This window comes from Crassostrea angulata, chromosome 5 (assembly GCF_025612915.1).
Source record: "Crassostrea angulata isolate pt1a10 chromosome 5, ASM2561291v2, whole genome shotgun sequence".
Taxonomy (NCBI): Eukaryota; Metazoa; Mollusca; class Bivalvia; order Ostreida; family Ostreidae; genus Magallana; species Magallana angulata.
Window position 1 is genome coordinate 54230072 of NC_069115.1, and position 22599 is coordinate 54252670.

At 32.2% G+C, this 22599-nt stretch overlaps 1 protein-coding gene across 1 annotated transcript; it reads left to right on the forward strand.

The window, feature by feature from the left end:
• The first annotated feature begins 14444 nt into the window (after positions 1-14444).
• LOC128182727 (uncharacterized) lies at positions 14445-20616 on the forward strand. Its single transcript, XM_052851461.1, has 3 exons — positions 14445-14676; positions 16687-16832; positions 20129-20616. Exons 1-3 carry the CDS (start codon positions 14445-14447, stop codon positions 20366-20368), a joined length of 618 nt encoding a protein of 205 aa, XP_052707421.1. The 3' UTR covers positions 20369-20616.
• The last annotated feature ends 1983 nt before the right edge of the window (positions 20617-22599 follow it).

Genomic DNA, 22599 nt, shown 5'->3' on the forward strand with positions numbered 1-22599 from the left:
ATATGTAATTTAAAGCAACTCTAGTTTATTTGCGAAGGTTCATGAAAATCGACCGTCTGGTTCTTTTTAGGGACCATCTCAAAATAGAGGTACATTTACTATAGGAATATATAGGAAACTATCATTTTCCGCACATCAAAGCAGTTTAAAAAAATACTACAATAGCTTTTTTTCTCAAATTGTTATATATGATTAGTAATATCATTTCCTACCTTATATGTAAAAAACACAAAATTCTACCGTCTGGTTTTTAGTGGGGGCCATCTCAAAATATTAAAATGCACCAAATTTTGCTATATATTTGGATCATCACGAATGATGATTGGTATAATGGATTCATTCCAAAAATGAGGAAAATGTCCTCGAGGATAGCATCATTCTGTATATAAAATTTCATAAGCGTACAATTTTTACTTTTTCTTTTATGTTATTTCTTATAACGTACTCCTACAAAGCTTCACTTTATCATAACGTCATAAAAGCACAATGGCAATGCTCCCCTACCGCACAATGTAAAAATCGTGTTAAAAATAAAAATTTCCTTTAAAAATCTAAATATTTTTATCTGTATTTTGTTTATTGTGTTCAATTTTATAAATGATATCGAAAAAAATTCATAAGAAGTATAAATCAACTGTATTATTTTAGAATGCGCAAAAACATGCGCAATGCAAACTAAAGTCGGCCTCCTTAAATTAAAAAAAAGTAAAAGTACATATATTTGCTTCTATAAGATATATACTATTACTTATTAGGTTGGTTACTGACTCACTACGGAATATATATTGGGCTGATCAATCTCATAGATGGCGAGGCGAAGCCGAGCCGTCTGTGAGATTGATCAACCCAATATATTTCCGTAGTGAGTCAGTAACTAACCTAATAAGTGTTTTGTTTTCCCGAGGACTATCAAGCGACATATTTATTCACAAATAGCGATGATCTACGCAAAGCGATGTACAAGATGCATAACATCTCGTCCAATTTAACTCATTTAAAGTCTTCAACATTTTCAATCTCACCTTTCAAATACTATTTAAAAATCTTTGCTTCACCTATGTTCACCTACAATGTTTTGCTGCTATTCAATTTTAAATGTTTTTTCCCTTTCCTCTGCAGATATAGACCAATCCACACTTTACAAAAGTTATGTCCCTTGGCCGCCATCTTTGGGGAAAAACCCATATATTTCTCACAGTAGCCTTTGTAGTTTAGAGGGTTGTAACTTCGTCATTTGACTTTAGAAATCGGTTTCCTCTGTGAATTTTGATTGCCCCAAGTTGGGGCAACCCACACATTGAAGGGATAAATTAAATTCCAAAAGATTATTTCACAGGACGCCCACACATTTGGTTGCATAAAGAAGGAAAAAGTTGTTTTTTCCCTTTTGACCTTTGGGTTGACCCCGCAAAGGGGAACAACTTTTGCAAAGTGTGGATTGGACTATTTGAGCAAATTTCAACGCTGCCATTTTGTTCTGCTTCAGACAAAACAACGTGACGTCAATATTCTAAGGGCAACTACTCTAATTTTAAAGAATTTCAAAGGGCAACTACTCCAGATACTTTAATTAAGAACTTACGGCATGCGGTTTATGTATTAAATACTATGAAATGCCGAAATGAGTACTCGAAGCGTCGGCCAATGACGGCCATATTGCCCAATATTATTTCTCACCGAACAAATATAGAGATATATGAGGCAATCACGTGCTATGTTTAAACCAATGAAAGTGTGACATTTTAGTCCAAGCGAAAACAAAGAAGCGTGCAATGCACGCACCTTTCCCGCATTCAATCAATATACAGGTACGTTATAAATCCAGTTGAACCTTCTAAGTTTGACATCTTTCAAGCAAATTTATGAAAAATTAAGATTATTAAAATTTTTTTTTAATTAATCCAGGGTCGCAACTACCGCGGTATGTTAAAGCTTCCCGATTGATTCCACAGCGATGTGTAGAAAGTCACTTGTCTGTACTTCATACGATATGACGCCATGATTTCTCTGGACCCCACGGTCTGCACTCCTATTAATGGTTCTCTGGGAATGAACCGTAACGTGAAAATTGAATTTTATTGGAACATGCAATTAAACATTATATAATGTTAAAGATGTTATCGAATAAAATATTCATAAAGAATTTTTCAAAATTTTCATTATTGGCCAGTTATTTGCATTTTGAATTTTACATTGAAGATAATGGGTAATGCATTATTTTTTTTTTAGATATAAAGTACCCGTAACTTGAAAATGATACAAATCTCTTGGTGAATATATGCATAATTTTATTTGAAAAATATGAAATATGATGCTGGTTTTAAAATACAATTTAGAACCATTATATCTGTTGCTATATCCGAGAAACATGTCAAACATTTATATCAAGAATATTCAAGCACTTTTCAGCAAAGTAAAATTACCGTTTTTAAGGAAATACGTGAACTTGAGAAAATCATGCAGAAATCCTTAACTGTTAAAAATGCCATCGCAGCGGCCATTTATTTTGCTAAAATGTAACTTTAAGAGATATTACATGAAATTTGAGAACATGTTTGACCATTCCAATCAATCTGTTTTGAGTTATTATATCACAGGTATGAGTAAACATTATTCAAAAGTACCTTAAAATATGCAGATTTTTGTGATTTTAGTTGTTGTTACCATAGCAACAGATATCCATTTTCATATGTATTATATATTTGTTATAAAACTAAAACAATAGGTTAAATTTTACCCATTTGAAACTTTTTATGTTTGGAAATATGAAAAAGTGTTATATTTAAAGTGCTGTTTAATTACAATGGTTACACTTTTTAACTATTCCTTTGCCCATTAATAATTTTCCATAATTTGGAAGTACACAATATTTTTTACCTGATTATTTTAATTCATGTAACTGAAACTGCTGCTTCACTTGCTATTTGTCTCCAAAATGTCTTTAAACGGCCTTTTTCAATCTTTCGCCTCTGTTACAATGGCAACCGGTCCCCATAGCAACTGTTTAATGTTGTCTTGCATCTTTATTCACCAAAGGGTTTCATAATACGAAATGTAAAGATAATCGGTGACTATGCATGGCCACCGAATTTTGATATTTACAGCGAATTGATCTTATCAACTAATGGTTTTGTCATGTTGTAAATTTTGAATTTATCGGGTGGCAGTAAATACAAAATTTACAACATGACATGTTGTAAATTTTGTATTTACTGCCACCCGGTAAATTCAAAATTTACAACATTACAGTTTTGACACTCTCACTGCTACGTGTAAAGACCTGTAAAAAAGTTACTGTGGTTTCATTAATATTCAAGGGTATCAATTTTCATGGATAAAGTGAAAATCACAGCTTCAAGGATACGTAAATTCGTGGCCAATGACCCTATCAATACAAAATATTAATAGAAATTGCATTTCAATGAACATTTGATTTCATGGATCAACCTAATAACGAAATCCATGAAAATTGGTATTCAACGTATATTGATGAAACCACAGTAGTTTGGCACAGGTGAAAGATCAATACAACCTAAGTTTATCTTGCGTAAAATTGGGAGTGGACATAAACATCATGCACTGGGAATCATTTGACCCAAGTTGTGTAAATCGCGCTTAGGTAGTGAATGTGAATACTAGTATATGCATGATATCAAAAGGGATTGGGCAAATATTTCGACAAATGTATTTCAAATAAACGGATTTTTTAAAGTCCCAACAGGTGCTGCAAAACAAAAGGCTTATTGAAGGATTTTTCTAATGAACATTTTAAACTAAATGTAATTAATCACTTGCTCCGATGCGGTTTAACCCATTTAGACCATTTGCGGTTGTAAGATAGGGAAGTCACGTGGTTAGGTAGAACAAATGACGTCACAAAATACATATACAGTGTTGGAAATAACACTATAAACACTGTGCTGAAAATTTTATCAGTGACAAGGTAGAATTTTTACTACAAGGTTATAATGTCCATGAAGCCCTCTAATAAAATTGTGGAATTTGTAGCCTCTGAGCCAGGGATTCAGGCTCTACGGTTGGGACCATTATGGCCATATAGTAAATATGTATTAAATCTTATAATTCTTCTTCTGTACTTCAATATAAATTTTTTGAAAACCAAATGCATGGTTATGATATCCATGAAGTCTTCTACCTATATTGTAAAATTCATGACCACTGGGACAAAGATTTAGGCCCTAGGGTGGGACCAATAAAGCCATATAGTGAAAAATGTATTAAATCTTAAAAAAAACTTCTCCTTTACTCCCACACATATGAGAAAAAACTGAATGCATTGTTATGATATCCATTATCTCCTCTGCCTAAATTCTGAAATTTATGGCCCCGGGCTCAGGGGCTCAGGCCGTAGGGGGGAGGCAATTAGGCCATATAGTTAAGCATACTATGTTCTAAAATCTTCTTCTCTACTCTCATACATCTGTATGAAAAACCGACTTGATATTATGTTAACAGGAAGTCCTCTACTAAAATTGTAAATTCATGTCCCCTGGACTATGGGTTTTGACTCTAGGGCGGGGCCAAAATGGATGCATATTGTTAATGTATATAAAGTTTTAAATTATATTCCCTACTCTCGCATACCTGTAAGGATAACTGAATTCATAATTTTGTAGACCAGGAAGCCCTCTACCAAAATTATAAATTTCCTGTCCCCTTAGGTAGGGGTTCTGACTCTAGGGCGGGGCTAAAATAGTCATATAGTGTTAATGCATTCAATGATTTAATAAGCGTCTTCTTTACATCTGCTGATACTGAATAAAATCTGACCGCATATAAAGAAATAGAATAAAGTTATCCATCAAAATTCAAAATTTCTTTTCCCCTAATAAGGGGATTCGAATTTAGACCAGGGCTAAAACATTCATATAGTGTATTGAGTAGGTGTTCTTAATGCAGGGTGTGGCCAAAAAAGTCATTTAGTGTTTATGTACATAAAATGTTTTAAAAAGTCTACTGACACAGAATAAAAACTTACTGCATATTTAGAGAAAAAACATTAAGCCGTCATCTTTAATATTTTTTTCTGTCACCTACATGTAAGGCAAGGGTTATGGCTAAGAGTGGGGGCGGGGTGTAAATATTCTTTTCTGCTCAGAAATTTCAATGAAAGAAATGAGTTAATTCATATATTTAGAAAAGAAAAAGGATGAAGCTGTCTATCAAAGCTAAGATACTGTGAGAGCATTTGAAAAGTGTTAAGGGAAGAGTATCATAACAGTTAATGAAGTTATATTCCCTTGCTTCTTCATAATGGAGTTATCTTTCTTTGCTTGTTCATATTTAGTAATTAATCATTGAATATAATGTAATTAAAAAGTTATATGATCAAAAACGTTATGCAAGTATTCTTATCATTTAAGGGGGATGGGCGGCCATCTTGTATATATGAGGATAAACATTTCTTGAACTGGCTTGTTTCTGTCCAACTGTCCAACTGGCCAAAACTGTTGCCATATAAAAGCACAAAATATGAAGTCCTACGTGTCATTTTGTTTGAAAAGTATGCATACAAGAACAGGACAATGCCTTTTTAATCACTCAAAACAGCTGTCGAACTGCGCAGCTACAGACTTATTTTAAAAATTTAAAGTTCTAAAAAAAAAAAAATGAAAGGGGTTCATGAAAGTCCTCTCTACAACCATTTGTTACCTATATTACAATATCATAATTTTTCTTCTCCAGAATGAAACTTACTGTAAATAAATGCATGAAAAAATGACAACAACAAACCGTCAACGATCTCAAAAGTCCATAAAACGAAATACAAATTCAAAGCAGAGAAACATGAACCTCCAAAAAGAGATGTAGGATCAGGTGCCTAGGTGGAATGAGACTCCTCGACAAGTTTCTGTATGGGCTATGATACTCTAGTAATTATTAAGGCATATTGGCTTTTTGTTTAATTTGAACAGTAATAATGTAAAGAACTTATAACCTTACTAAAGAGGCCAACATAATTATACATTAGTGAGCTTCAGCTTAAGAGCTCTAAATTTTAACACAACGATCTCATAATTTATTATATTTTGCACCAAAATAAATTATATTGGGTTATAATTTAAGAATTAGTTTGGGAATTTGGTGCCAAGCATGCGCACATAAGTCTAAAACTTGAAAAAAAAAACACTCATTCGATCACTACTCTTTCCAAAATAACAACTAATCGTAAAACTCTCACATGATCCAAAAAACCTTCGACTTCGACCTTTCACACTCCAAACTCAACTAATGAACACAAAATACCATGAATATGAGTGAAATTAGTGGAAACGTTAAAAATTCACGTGATCTCTAAATCACTTTGTCATGATGATGAAAGTAATGATTTTATGAATTAGTACATTGAATATCAACAATGAATAAATCACCTTGTGACATATATCGTACAAAAAGGGACCACTTACATGCGTCATGGGATCTGTGCCTTTTTTTTTGTATGTTTAAAAAAAATTCTCACTCTTAACAATAACAATGGGAAGTCATAGATAATTTAAAAAAAGAAAGAACATGGTACATACACGTAAAACAGCTACAAAATTGCATGCTTTCTCATCCTTCTTTAAGAGGAGGATGATCGACAAAAAATCCACCAGATCTACCTTAAACTTTTTAATTTCCTTTTTGGCCATAAAAATACTAAGCACAGAAGTAATTTTAATAATTCAATCTTTAATTTTATATATTGTTATACAGGTCTTCATTGAAAGGAGGTGAATATATAGAGAGAGGGAGATCTGAGGGTGATGAGATGAGAATAAACATTCATCAAAGAATAAAGAAATAGGTTATCTATAAACAGAATTGAATTTCAATTGATTGCACCGGCAAAAACTAATTATTCATGGTAATCGTGGGGATCGTTTTAATAAGAAGTCTACAAAATAGGAGCGAATAGATAAAAATCAAATTTACCATTCTTCCAATCGAGAAGGTTTTGGCTAGAGCGTGGGAATAAACTAAATCAAAAAATTTTTAACATTTCAAAAAACCTTCATAAAATCTGATAAAAAAATTTCATCATTAACTCTTTGCTCACAGGATGTCTCCAAGGCACAAAAATATGAAATCCATAAATGAAAAGGAAGTTCCAAAAAGCACTAAAATGATAAAACACAAACACTTACAGTACCGATCAGACCCAACCTGACACCAGAGTATACCCCAACTAAATCCTGGGTTTAATTTTTGGGTTTACTTGGAGTTTTCTCTGGGTTTACTTTTTGAAAATTTGGGTCCACTCGGGGTTTACTTTGGGTTTAAATAGAAATGGCTTTTGAGGTCAACTGTACGCACTGAAGTGTGAAGTAGACTTGTCTTTATCTTACCATCCTACTGTCTGTAATTCATGCCCTTGTATTTTCAAAATACACAGTTATCGTTTGCTTTCAGGGGTATACTTCTGATCGGGTTTAGTCTCTGTGTCCACTCTTGGTTTACTTTGGGTTTACTCTGGGTTTGCTCTGGGTCCACTTGTAAACTCGGAGTAAACCCAGAAAGTAAACCCAGGGTTTAGTTGGGGTTTACTTTCTGTCAGATGCTACCTGATTGATACTGTAATTGTGCATAAAAAAAATAAAAACAAAAATAAGAGACGATGTTCTGGTTAATGTTGATATACGAATATGACATATTTCTACCTTCGAAAAAATGTGATGAATGTGAAATAAATGTAATGTTGTATCAAATTAATAGATTAATTTAGTGTCATTGATTTTGATTATGCCATGATTCCAATTGTAATGAACTTATTCTTATCAAGTAGGTTTGGATAATCATCTTCCATTTCAGTTCACATTAAGAACAACGCCAGCTAATAGTATGCATATATCCTATGTTTTTAATTGGTTGTCTAAAAGGATAAAATTAAAATTAACTACACAGAAAGTTTCTTCTTTATATATATTTCCAACATATGTTCTTCAGAATCGGATAAAACGAAACTCAGTACTCAGTAGTCCATTTTTTTTAAAAATGACGTTTCAAATCTTGTCTGACCATCTCTTGAATTAGACTGGGTGAATTAACGTCTTTTTAAATTTACATTTAGATGCAGATTTAGATATTTAAATAAATCAACTAAACATTTTGCATCATATTTCAATGAAATTTAAAGCCTGAAACTTAAAACATCTCTAGACTGATGTACTCGTTGCATATATTGGATTTGGCATAAAAGTGGTGGTTTTTGTTCTGTCAAGTACACGGAACTCAATATTTAGCAACCGACCAATCTAACGTCCATGGTGTAAAACTGTTTAAACCAATATAACTTGCACTCCAATGGGACTCTGTCAATACATGATCTTGTTGGTTTCTTATTCAAGCTTCGATGTTTTCTTTTGGATTGCAGTGATTATGTCTCTCCGCATTCATAAAAAATAGGAATGTCGCAATAAAGATATATGACATTGTTCAATGACTGGCATTTACCGCCAAAACTCCTCGGGGATTATGACGCCCATTTCCAAATGGAAAAAATCTCATAATGAACGGTATAGAGGCCCCATTTATATAAAACGTGCTTTTGGTATGATCTAAAATGAAACCTCTGTAGAGTCACCTAGACAATCCTTTTAAAATGTTACGGAATCTTAAGATAGCCGACAAGTCTATAAGGGCTTCTATATTAGTCTAAGATAGAGTTTATAAAACGATAGGCACGTTCAAGGACAGCATTATAAGATACACGAGGCAGCTGCTATGGTGTTTTAATCATTTTCCAAATCATCAACTATTTATTCTCGATGAACCCTTAGCAGGGTAGCACTTCTATAGTGTTATTATCTAAAAAGAGGACACGATGCAAATATTGAGATAAATTGGCACACTGTGAACTAATTTTCATAATGATTTTCATGCATTTACGAGCACTAGAGGGCCGTGTGCATCAAACTCAATTTCAAATGACAAGATTAGGAAATAAATGTTAAAAAAATGATACAAATGAAATGGGAGAGATTTTCAGTCTTTACTACACAATATGCATAAAGACACACCAAAAAAGCCCGGCTTTCAGTACTTCAGTACTATGTTTATGCTAAAGGTATGAAGGATTGACACCTATAACGTCAAACAAGATGGTGCGCACTTTTGACACAAGGTTCTATGGTAAAAAAAATATGTATAATAGTACGAATAATAAGAGATCAAGCATGTTCTAGAACATTCGTTTTATTTCTGATAATAAAAATGTATATAATGTGGTACAAAATATCTGATAAACTAAATTGTGTATTTGTGCAATACTTTCTTCATATATTTCATTAATATTTTTTATGCTCTTTTATCAAAATTAAAAGAAATTGAGTTTATGTTTACAATAAAAATAAATAAATAAAAAGTACTTTACCTGGGTTTTTATCGAATTTGAAGAAGATTCACTTACTATGGACAGGTGGTGCTAATTTTTTCAACTGTCAATATTACTAGCAATAACAACACAAAGTAATAATATATTGAAGAGTGTTGTTATTAAGAGTTTGAAATTATTTTTAAAAATGCTCCCATTTTTCACTGCACTTTAATAAATTCTTTACTCTGAAGTATTTGTCAACAACACTCTATGCCCTTAGGATAATCTAAATATCAAAACAATCTATTGTTTTAAGATGTGCTAAACGCTTTCTTTCTCTTGGCTGTAGAGGACATACATGCACCTTTAAAATAAAAATGTTCATTTTTGAACATATTTTATCCTTATTTTTCCTTAATTGCCTTTCAAAATCTATTCGTTCAAATTAAAACAAAACACAACTGCACGGCTGAATATTCAGAATATTCAGGGGAGCTTCGCAGATAAGAGAAAAAAAACGAACAGGTGAGTGGGTATTTAGTGCGTCATATTTCTTAATTTTGTTCTTTAAGTCAAAATTTCACGATTTAAAAAAAATGTCCCAAAACAGAATTCCAGATAAAAAATGATGTTTTTAATAAAAATAATTTGGTGACCCCTCACCCTCCTTCACATTTATTTCCATTTTATGCATAAATGTTTATCATTTTTTAGTTCACCTGAGTTGAAAGCTCAAGTGAGCTTTCCTAATCAGAATTTGTCCGTTGTCTGACGTCGTTGTCTGGCGTTGTGGTCGTTGTAAATTTTTCATATTTTCATCTTCTTCTCTACAATCACTGCGCAGATTTCAACCAAACTTTACACAAAACATCACTGGGTAAAGGGAATTCAGTTTGTTCAAATGGAGGGCTACACCCTCTTTAAAATTAATTAAGAATTATTGAAAATTTGTTGGTATTTTTCAAAAATCTAAAAAACTATTAGGCCAGAAAAGCTGTAACTTGTATGGAAGCATCTTCAGGTAGTGTAGATTCAATTTTGTTCAAATCATGGTCCCCGGAGGTAGGGTGCGGCCAAAATGGGGGATTGAATTTTTACATAAGATTGTATAGAGAAAATCTTGAAAAATCTTGTTCTCAAAAACTATTCGGCCAGAAAAGCTTAGATTTGTAGGGAAACATCCTCAAGTTTGTTCAAATCATAGTCCTCGGGGGTAGGGTGGGGCCACAATGGGGGATAGATTTTTACATAGGAAAATATAGAGAAAATCTTTTTTTTTACAAACACATTGTCATTTGGTTTATATTTTTATTGGTCGAGAAAATTTGCATCTTTGATCCATACATTTATTAGCATCTCAAATCACCTCCCTGTGTGTTTTATTTTTAGTGAAAACCAAAACTGCCATGTGACTTTATACTGGAAAAGTCAATATTAATATTAGTTATTGAAAATCATTGACGGACTTTTATGATGAATTTACTTTATTACATTTTAAACAGTAATATTTTATCATAAAATGCTATAACAGTTTTGCAGGCATATCTTAATGGAAGTTCTGAGTGAACCAGAAAGCGTTGTTGAGGGACATAATCCGTGTCAAGGTCTCAATATCTGATTGTAGATAAACCAAATGTTGATGTACTTATACAATCCCTTTGACGATTCAATATATGGAAGTCGTTAGTATGTTTTAACGTCATAGTCAACACTAAAGTAACATTGCAGCATCAATGGAGAATATAACGATATATGAACTCGCATGTCATCTGAGATTACGAATCGTCACTAAAATACTTCAATTGATGTAATATCATTAAAATTGTAGTCATCTGCTCAATCAGACTTTACATACCTCCCATTTTATACATTATTTATGCATATCTATGAAAACATGGGCATTGTCATCTCCTGAGATATTGAAGTTTAATTTAATAAAAGAACGATACGACAAAGCCCATATAATGAAATAAATTAAACTGCCTGGAAATTTAACTCTGCAATAAGTAGGTGGGAATTCAGCAATTTCCTCAGCAAAATCATATATATATATTGAAGTGTCTATAAAGCTTTCACTAATAGAAATTGTGTGACTCTCTTGACTAAAACCAAGATAAAAGGATATGGGATGGAGAATTGGTTTCATTTCAGTGAGTAAACAGTCTTTGTCAGATTTAATGAATGAAAAATACTACTTTTTTCACTGAATATTTATTTTTCATATTTTATTAATCTTATATATATATATATATATATATATATATATATATATATATATATATATATATATATATATATATATACACTATTACTATTGTTTCATCATTGCAAGAACTTGCTAATTTAAAGCAAAAATCATGATTAGAAAATATTGATGCTATGTTCATAAAAAACCCGATTCGGATGACTGGACGTTATATATTAAAGTTCAATGAATCTCTCTTGGCAGCGGGAAATTTAATATAGGCAATCTTTTGATTTCTTTATTTTTTTTCGTGGTTTTTCACTTAAAACAAAACTATTTACAATCAAAGTTTATGTTTCCTAATTAGGCCTACATCTTTTTCTACATATTTTTCATTTTCGTCCTCTTTAATGACAGTGTATGATTAAAAATATGATATTTTTATAAAGAGCTTAAAGCAGGCCTGAGGGGTAATTTGCTGACTCCAGAATCCCTAATGATTATAGGTTTGTACACGTGCGTGCCATCCACGTGCGTGTTTATGGAAAGAGTATATAAGAGTAAATAAACACAAAATTTGTTTTTGGAAAGTGATTTAAAGAAACACAGCAAAACTCAAAAGTTTTTGATAAAACTATTTACAAAACGAAAAAAAAAACAACTATTATCATCGAAGAAATTCGCAGTACTGATTGAGCTAAGCTGATGTTTCCCACTGGGCCTGTTAGCATTAACATTTTTTAACAAAAATGTCGCTTAATGTTTTAAAGGGTTTTTATTATGTTAAGATATTTCACCATTTTCTGTAAATAAAAGGTCACAATTTTTCATCAGATATGACCGTGGACATGGAATGAGGTTATATAATCATCTGGTAATTTACTGAAGGATTTTAAACAAAAAATAAATAACAAAACAGAGAGAAATAGAAAGCAGTTTAATGAAATTGATTTATGATTTTTTCTATCATCTTTGCATTTGCTAAACATTTAAGACAATGCGTATATTTATTAAATGGCATACTGGTATTGCTTTTCAAAACACCGTTTCTTACCATTTTGTACACCCAGGGTGTGATTTTTCAATGCCACAACAGCCAGCTTCGCACATGTGAGATATTCACAAAATTATATCATTTCTAACAAACTTAAGGTAGCTCGCGGGTTTACCTGCTTGTGAGAAAACCTACCTTGAAAATTTGTCCACGTGATCCAAAGGTTTTATAGTTTTATTTCTAAAATTTGTTTAAGATTCGTCTGCGCGGTAATAATGTTATCGTGTTTCAAATACAGTGTCATTAATAAAATCAAGCAACGCCATTTCAATAAAATATATAGTAAAATGCACATTTTAACCGAGAAATGCATTACAAAACTATGCTCCAAACTTTTAAACGATTCAGACGAAATTAATCATACTCAACACAAAAACAGAGGAGATAATTATGAATCAATTCATAAAAAAATATCAGTATGTGTTCTCGGCCAATTTTTGGCAAAAAAAACTTTAAAGATTTAAAAGATTTCTTAAAACCTTATATTTTCATTACGACGTTAGCCTGACGTCATCATTTCCTTACTTCTTAGAACACCAAAATTGAAATGCATTTATTGACAAGACTAGCTGTTTAACACATTTTAGAACATGTTAATGCTTATTAGACATTATTATGAATGTTATTAAATGCAATTAATGTAAGGCTGTAAAGATACAGAAAATTGCTATTTTTATTTTTATGAAACTCTGAGTCAATCAACGCAAAAATAAAATGCCAGGCAACTACTGACATTATAAGTAAGTAATCGAATAAAACAGTTATCTCAAGCGAAAAGAAATTTAAGAATTTAATCGGTAGTACAGATTACGGAAGTTATAATTGTAAAAAAAAAAAAAGCGAAATTAATGCATACATTCTATTTTAAAACATGACTTTAAATGGAAGAGTTCTTACGCAAACTCATTCTTTATCTATATAGAACAAAATGTGACAATGTATGTGACATCTTTAAATTTTCAGCACTTGATCTTTGTATAAACAGTCATAAACCGCATAAAAGCTTTTTAAGATATTTTCTTTTATACTTCTAAATATCTCATTTGTCATTCTAAAATAAAATTATGAGTTTACTATGACGGTCAACTCTTTACGTTGATTCCTATTGTGACGTCAGCAAACCCGCGAGCTACGTTAAGCACCAAATCTCCTGATAAAAAAATAGAAATTACTGGTATCGGAAAATCATGCAACAGCAATCTCTATGGGATAAGGAAGACTTATGAAATGGATTGTATATCTAAAATTACAAAACTGATATTTAAAAAGCAGTTATTTAAAAAGTCTAAGTTTGTTTTAAGATTATGGCGCATACCTGGCTTTACCTGCATTACCTGTCGATTTCGAAATGAAGACAATTACATATTGACTCGTTGAGATTCAAACGAAAAACGAGACATGAAGATTGAAACTATTAGGACTTCCGAAAACATTTCTTGGTTTAGTCTCTCAACACGATTTTTTATAGTTTCTTTTATTAAACATGTTTCATTAAATAGACATCAAATGTACGTCACCCTTTTAGCTTCAATAATGATAAAAAACAAATTTCAATTTCAATTAAAAGAATAGCACGTCTAACCATGGTAAAGATTTGCCATTAATGAAAAAAGTCCTTATATCATAAAGGTATTTTCCATTTCATTTTGTTAATAAAATAATTTTTTAAAGAATTCTAGACAAAAAGAAACAATCGCTCAAATTTCTGCCTCTTTTCTCTTTGGGCACAATTTTGATTCCTCAATAGAAAGAAAAATAAACTTTACAAATATATATAACATATACCATTTTGTGCAGCCAATATCATATGAACGTTTTTGAAAATGAAAAATTCTGAAACGTCATTGAAAAATACTGCACAGATATATAGGTTTACATTTTAGCTGTATATGATAAAAAGTATATTGTTTTGGTTTCAGCTCCATCACAAGGAATTATACAACTCTATTCTCGGATTATATTTGCTAATAGTTGTACATATGTTCAGTCACGTAGTGTGTGCAAATGACCTTTTGTCGATGACAGGACCTTATTATAGACTGTGTGGCCCTGACCTGTCCCTCGGATTACAAAGTCTATGTGGGTCAAGGTATGCTGAGAGGAAGAAGAAATGGGACACAGGTTAATGATACAGAATTATCTATCTATCTATCTATCTATCTATCTATCTATCTCATCCCTCCGCCTATCCATCCATCTATCTATCTGAATATTTATATTTTTCTGCACTATCGCTTTTTTTATAATTCGCATGAATCATCAAACAATGCATTTTATTGTTTATATTTACATTTTTCTTTTTACAATAAATAAATTGATAGTAGAGAGAAAAAAATACATAACCCACACTCGAGGGTTTCGTATTTTTACTGCAGAAAAAATACACAACCAACTAAAGCAATTTTTGTTTTGGTGATTCATGCGCCATGCGGGATATGATGGAAGCGAAAGTGTAGAAAAAATGCATAAGCCCTTTTAATAGAGTTTTTACCACAGAAAAAATATATAACGTGCTAACGCATTTTTTTCTGAATTGAATGCTTCCTTTATCATCCACATGAAACACCAAAAAAAGCATTTTGTTCTTTAAAAACAAACCATACACATTATACATTGTCTCCGTAGTCACGATTTTGATCAAATTTCATTTTTTTTCCATCTTTATTGCTTTCGAAATGCATTTTTAATGATCAATATACATTTGAGAGTCAGTCGTAGAGCTATAAGCAAGGTACAGAGCTCAAAAATCCTTGTCATGTAAACAGGGGTCGTGCACTGATTTTGTTTTCATTGGTTTTAAATATGCAAGTAAAAAATCTTTTTCAAGCTGATTTGTCTATCTTCTAAATCGGTTTAAGCATTATCTAACAATTCCTTACATTCATCTCATTCATTTTGGTCTAAAACTGGAGTTTCACTTCAACATTCAAAATTTAAACAAAAACATGACGTTAGCTCTGTTTACATAGCAACGATTTGTAAACTGTGTATCTAACTTATAACTGAAAGACTGTTATTCAAATTCTAGTTTACTATTAGAAATGTCTTACTATAACATTGAAAACATTAAAACCGGAAAAAAAATAATTGTTTTACTTAAATCGTGACCATGCTCCTTTGATTTTTTTTAGACTAATAATACCTAAAATATTGGTGTTCGAGATTCCTATAAAATTTTGATTTTGCTCTTGAAAAGAAAATAATCAAACCAAAGGTTGTTTGTGTCGGAGTTCATAAGGTATTTTATTTTAGTATGTTATTATGCAATGTTATTAAAACCTGCTCATTCGGTTATTGAATGTAGTGCCACCTGCAATGCAAGCATGCTTTTTTTCTTAGCTTAACGTTTCCAAATACGAATATATGAAATGTAATAATTCCCTAGCTTTTATAGGGAATTCTAATTACCATATTTCGATATGATCAAACACACAAAAACGTAATTGATACATAATAGCACTAAACATTTATCAAAAACAGGTACATAAACTTTAAAGTTTAAATAAATGAATTTTTTTATAAGATAATACTAAGTAACACGACTTGGAATACTATTTCTCACAGAAAGGTGGGGGTAAGTGGGTTGTCTTTTGTTTCATTTCATTTTATGGTGGCTGGATGATGACAAAATTATTTATTTGATATCCCTTTAAATTTTAAAATTCATATTTAATACCATAAATAATCGATCCCAAATATGCTAGCTTTAAAAATTGAATGTTTTTTCTTTAGCATTATAGAGAGCTCTTCTTTTTAAGGGGTTAAAAAAGTCTTATGATGGCCACTACCACTGGGCCCTTTTTACAGCAATGTCAATTTACATAGAGCCACTGTTACCAAGGGTCTTTTTGTGTTTTAATTCATGACTATTGATTAGAGTATTTAATCTCGAAGCATCAGCTTTTGAGGGTCTACCATTAATGTAATTTTATTTTAAAGAAATTCGAAAATATACTTTTATACTTTTACTCTGCATTGAGATCGTTTCCTGGTCTAGAAAAAAGGGGGGGGGGGGTATACAAAACGTTTTATTCATACATAAATCAATAAATGAAATGTCTACGCATCATAGATTTAGAGACGCTTTTTTTATTATATGGCTACATTTCTATTTCGTGCAATTTTTTTCAGATGAACTTGAAAAACCATTGCGTATTAAAAAATATATATACAACAAACGCCAAAATAGTATTGGAATAGTGGAAATGTGTTGTTCTAATCCATTTGGTTGCTCAATAGAAGCATTATCATCCTTCTGTGCTGACGATTCTGTTTATGTAAGTATGTGCAACATTTTTCTGTCTATATAACGTTTGGAATATTTCCGTCAGACACCAACTTTATGTTGTATTTTGGTAAAGCCTTAGATAATTTTTCACTGATTGAAATAGTGTCTGTCTTTATTCAATATTTTTGTTTACTTCTAACATAATCTTACCTATGTAATAACTCTTGGCAATGCATTTTATCACTCGTTTGATGATCTTCAAATGTTGAATATTCTTGAAATAGGTCTTTTAAGAGGAAAGAATGAACAGGGCATAATCTTAAGCCCCCAACTAGTCTCTCATACTCTTATTGATCTTGGATACTCTACTTCTGTGTATTTGCTAAATACAAAATGCATGGTTATAATGGTCATGATTTTTTCTACATAAGTTGTGAAAATAAAGAGCTATGGGACAGGGTGTAGACACTAGGGGGCAATATGGCCATATAGTGAAAATGTATAAAATTTCCTTCTTTAAAATAAACTGAACTTAATTTATTTTACAACGATTGATCAACAAGTTCTACAACTTATATTAATATCTCTCGTTGGCACGGATGTTAGCGCGAGGGGGTCATTGGTGTGGGGAAAGAGTGCATTGTATACTACGCTACTTTGATATCTCTTTCTTCACTCCTTCACATGTGGGAAAAACTTGAATGCATTGTAATCGACGAACTCCCCGATCTAAATTGTGAAATTCATAGCCCCTTGGACAGAGGTGCAAGCTGTAAGGGGAGGGGGTGTAGGCATTTTGGCCAAAAAGTGTTAATGCATATAATGTTTATTTAAACGGTTTTATAGATAAATTTGAAAAATATAAAATGATGTTTTTCATTTTTATGAATAATTTCTATTTAAAAACTAAAACGATCTTATTGACATTGCTAGACATATGTTTCAGATATCAATATCGTGCTTATATCTTCACCAAAGTGTGTTGCTTGCAACTAAACAGGTTTTCTACTTTCTCATAAACATGTAGAGCATACGTCCTTTTAACAATAAAACCACATTTCATAAGTGATACTTTAACGATCTATAAAATAAAGTATTGATGTAGCATTCCACTTAAAAAACAGTTAACTGTTTTATGAAAACAATGAAACAAATAACTTACATTCTACATAGTCAGTTGCATTCATTTGGTGACAAAGTGATCTTTTCCTTCGTAATGTTTTTTCTTGACCTAGTAAAATTTTTACTATAATTTTTTTTTATTAAATTAAACACACGTTACGCATAGGCGAGTAGTCTCATTTATAATATGGAAACAAATTATTAAGCGTGAGGATATTCTAAATACGAAAGTAGAATAAACTATTTTGCCTTTTAGTTTTTAGCTCACCTGAGCCAAAGGCTCAAGTGAGCTTTTCTGATCACAATTTGTCCGTTGTCTGTCGTTGTCGTTGTCGTCGTCGTTGTCGTTGTCGTTGTCGTTAACTTTTCACATTTTCATCTTCTTCTCAAGAACCACTGGGCAGATTTCAACCAAATTTGGCACAAAGCACCACTAGGTCAAGGGGATTCAAGTTTGTTCAAATGAAGGGCCACGCCCTCTTTAAAGGGGAGATAATATTGAGAATTATTGAAAATTTGTTGGTATTTTTCAAAAATCTTCTTCTCAAAAACTATTTGGCCTGAAAAGCTAAAACTTGTGTGGAGGCATCCTCAGGTAGTGTAGATTCAAGTTTGTTCAAATCATGGTCCCCGGGGGTAGGGTGGGGCCACAATAGGGGGATAAAGTTTTACATAGGAATATATAGAGAAAATCTTTAAAAATCTTCTTCTCAAGAACTATTGGGCCAGGAAAGCTCAAATTAAAATGGGAGCATCCACAGGTAGTGTAGATTCAAGTTTGTTCAAATCATGGTCCCTGGGGGTAGGGTGGGGCCACAATTGGGGGATAAAGTTTTACATAGGAATATATAGAGAAAATCTTTAAAAATCTTCTTTTCAAAAACTATTGGGCCACAAAAGCTCAAATTAAAATGGGAGCATTCACAGGTAGTGTAGATTCAAGTTTTTTCAAATCATGGTCCCCGGGGGTAGGGTGGGCCACAATAGGAGGATGAATTTTTACATAGGAATATATAGAGAAAATCTTTAAAAATCTTCTTTTCAAAAACTATTGGGCCACAAAAGCTCAAATTAAAATGGAAGCATCCACAGGTAGTGTAGATTCAAGTTTGTTCAAATCATGGTCCCTGGGGGTAGGGTGGGGCCACAATTGGGGGATAAAGTTTTACATAGGAATATATAGAGAAAATCTTTAAAAATCTTCTTTTCAAAAACTATTGGGCCACAAAAGCTCAAATTAAAATGGGAGCATCCACAGGTAGTGTAGATTCAAGTTTGTTCAAATCATGGTCCCCGGGGGTAGGGTGGGGCCACAATAGGGGGATGAATTTTTACATAGGAATATATAGAGAAAATCTTTAAAAATCTTCTTCTCAAAAACTATTAGGCCAGGAAAGCTCAAATCTGAGTGGAAGCATCCTCAGATAGTTTAGATTCAAGTTCGTTCAAATCATGGTCCCCGGGGGTAGGGTGGGGCCACAATAGGGGGATGAATTTTTACATAGGAATATATAGAGAAAATCTTTAAAAATCTTCTTCTTAAAAACAATTAGGCCACAAAAGATCAAATTAAAATGGAAGCATCCTCAGGTAGTGTAGATTCAAGTTTTTTCAAATCATGATCCCTGGGGGTAGGGTGGGGCCACAATTGGGGGATAAAGTTTTACATAGGAATATATAGAGAAAATCTTTAAAAATCTTCTTTTTAAAGACCTTTTGGTCAGAAAAGCTTTAACTTGTGTAGAGGCATCCTCGAGTAGTGTAAATTCAAAATCACAGTCCCTAGTTGTAGGGCGGGGCCGTGATGGTGGTTTTAATTTTTACATATACATGTATAGAGAAAATCTTTAAAAATATTCTGGGAAAGTTTTTCGGTCCAAAACTCAGTACTTAGTGTGAAAGCACAGGTTATGCAGATATAAGTTTGATGAAACCATGATACCGTAAAGAAAAGTGGGGCAACAAAATGGGGGGGGGGTATATAGGAAAAGAGAAAAATCATCTTACAGGTACAACAACAAAAGGGGCTTGGTATTTACCAAAAGAAAGAGGTGGATAAAAATTGGCAGATTTTCAATTTTTTTTAGCAAGATCTACTGTACTTAGTTGTCAAGATATTTTGATACTGTAATGCTAATTTGATCAGAATTAAGGCAAATGTTGCTCAGGTGAGCGATGTGGCCCCTGGGCCTCTTGTTACCTAATTTCTTCACCTTTTTTCAGAGGGACGCTTTTTTAAGAACCGTCGGTCATCATCAAATTGCAGTTGCAGGTAGACCTCTAGAAGTAACAGCGGAACCAACCGCCACTGACTCAGTTACTGTGCCCCCTTCCAGGCCAAATATAGGCCGGATACGACCGTTTCATCCACGCCGGAACCATGGACGAAGTCATTCAATTTGGCCTTCAATTTCCGCGACAAGAAGACCTCACAAGTTTCAGAACACTCTTCATCATTTTTGAGATGATGGTGCTTTTGACAGAAGATTTAGGAATCTCACCGAAATGAAGAACGGTCATGCCAAGGGTTAAACACTAAAAACTGGGACTATGAGATTCTGTGTGTAATTAACGTATATTTTTGCCTTTTACTTGGGATCAACTCTAGAATAAAATGTACACCAAACATTCATACACCTACTCCGGATTATCGTAACCTGGGGTTGTCCTTTTTTCAACATGAGGTATCTTTCCATTAGAGCAAGGTTGGATTGTCAACAAAATAAAGAATTTCATATATTTAACCTTTTATATCTTTTTCTGTTTTTCTACTTAGATGTCTTCTTTAAAAAGAAACTGATAGAGTCTAAAAATAGCCACGATCATCGAGCCCTCTTAAAGAGACGTTTTTGTCCTGTATACTAGAAATTGGCTGTTGGTGGCTTTGTGCAACTAAAAGATGCTGTAATACTACAAAAACATTAGAGTGATTTGATGAGCGTGTTTAATTGTACCATCCACTAATAAATAATTCAGTTGCTGACTGAATTGCGTTGCTTTAGGAGAGTGCCGCCGTTAAATTGTACATTGCATTGTCCGGAGAAATGGACATGCATCGTAAAGACATGGATGATTTTGGCTGTCCATCTCTCTAAAAAGAATGTTTTTTTTCTATCTGTAAGTTCGGCATTATTCAAATATCTACACTTAATGGATTTCATTTATAGATAAATTAATGACTAATTTTGATTTCAACATCATAGGAATTTAAAAGATAATGAATAAAAACATTTGCAACCTATCTTTTGCGTGTAGGACTTGCATCAATTATGTTTTAAAACTTCCGGTACTATTTTTATCGACAACGTTTACGCTCATGCAGTTATTCCATTCTTAAATAATCCTAAAATGTTTATTCAAAATACGTGATCGTCATATGCATGCCCAATTTATATTAATTTGGCTCTCATATATTTCTGTTTGAATACAAGTTAATTTTTTTAAAGGGCATTTCGATAAATATATAAAAGTATTAAAGGTACAAAAAGTTATACAAACAAACACAAACTAAGCAGTCTTCTAAAAGGTTTTAAAAAGTATTACTTTTTTTAAAAACAAAATCTAATTTTGATAAAATCTACATTTAAAGAGATCTTATTTCAACCCTGTCATTCCTCTTAACCTTAAGATATCTATTTATTATGAGTCTGTTTTGTTGAAAAAATAAAATGGTTGTCATCAATTAACCACTCTGCATGACAGGTCCAGCTTCCAGAATTGATGTCAATCGGTGCTAGGTTTGATACCAACACCCTTTGTACTGTGTGTATAATTTTTTCATGAAAGCGGAGCATTTCGAACGAATACAACACAACGGGCTAGTGCATGTCTCTTTGAATTTCATCGGTATTATAAATATATATAGTTTCCCTATATTGATTTGCGGTGTCCCCTAAGAAAAGATAAAGACATTTCGTTAGAAATTTATATTTCTGTAAATAAAAAAGCCAGTTTTCCACTCCAGCCCTCTCCAATATTTATAACATCTTTAATTTCTGTCTGCGTAACAGGTGGGTGTATTTTATCAGAGAAATGACTTAACCACAAGCCACCCGTTAGCTCTGAAATTGACAGAAGGAGAAATCGTCTTAAAAATAATCATCTAAATGCCTTTCATTCGCAATGTTTACCGTCTTATCAACGATGGCTATATTGTTATACATGTGTTATTGATCGTTATCACACACTTTCTTTGCATCAGTTCTTGTTATGATATTCTAACTTTAAATCTTAACACATTAGATAACTTTAGTTGTTTTCTGTTTTTGTAATCTACATTGTTTGTATTATCAAATGTAATTGTTGTAGGAAAACTCGTATTTGTAAACTCCCGCGCTAATACTTTTTCCGATATACCGGAAGTGGTGTATACCTGTTATAAGGGGGTGATAAATTTTTCAGTAACGATAACTCTAGTTTATGGGAAGACAGAATACATTATCATTGTATCATTCTTTCAAAGATATAAAAATCGTTTATTTCTTTATTTCTTTATTACAATAAATTCCAGATTTGAAAAAAAAATTAAAACAAAATAAGTATCTAAATATTAATGTGCCTTATGAAAATTAATTGAGTTATAACAAAACGTATCATCTTGTTTTTTTTTTTCATTTAAAATGTATATAGAGAATCTTTTTTTAAAGAAAAAAACATGCATAAATAAAATTTGCAATAAGTGGTTCGGTAGTTTT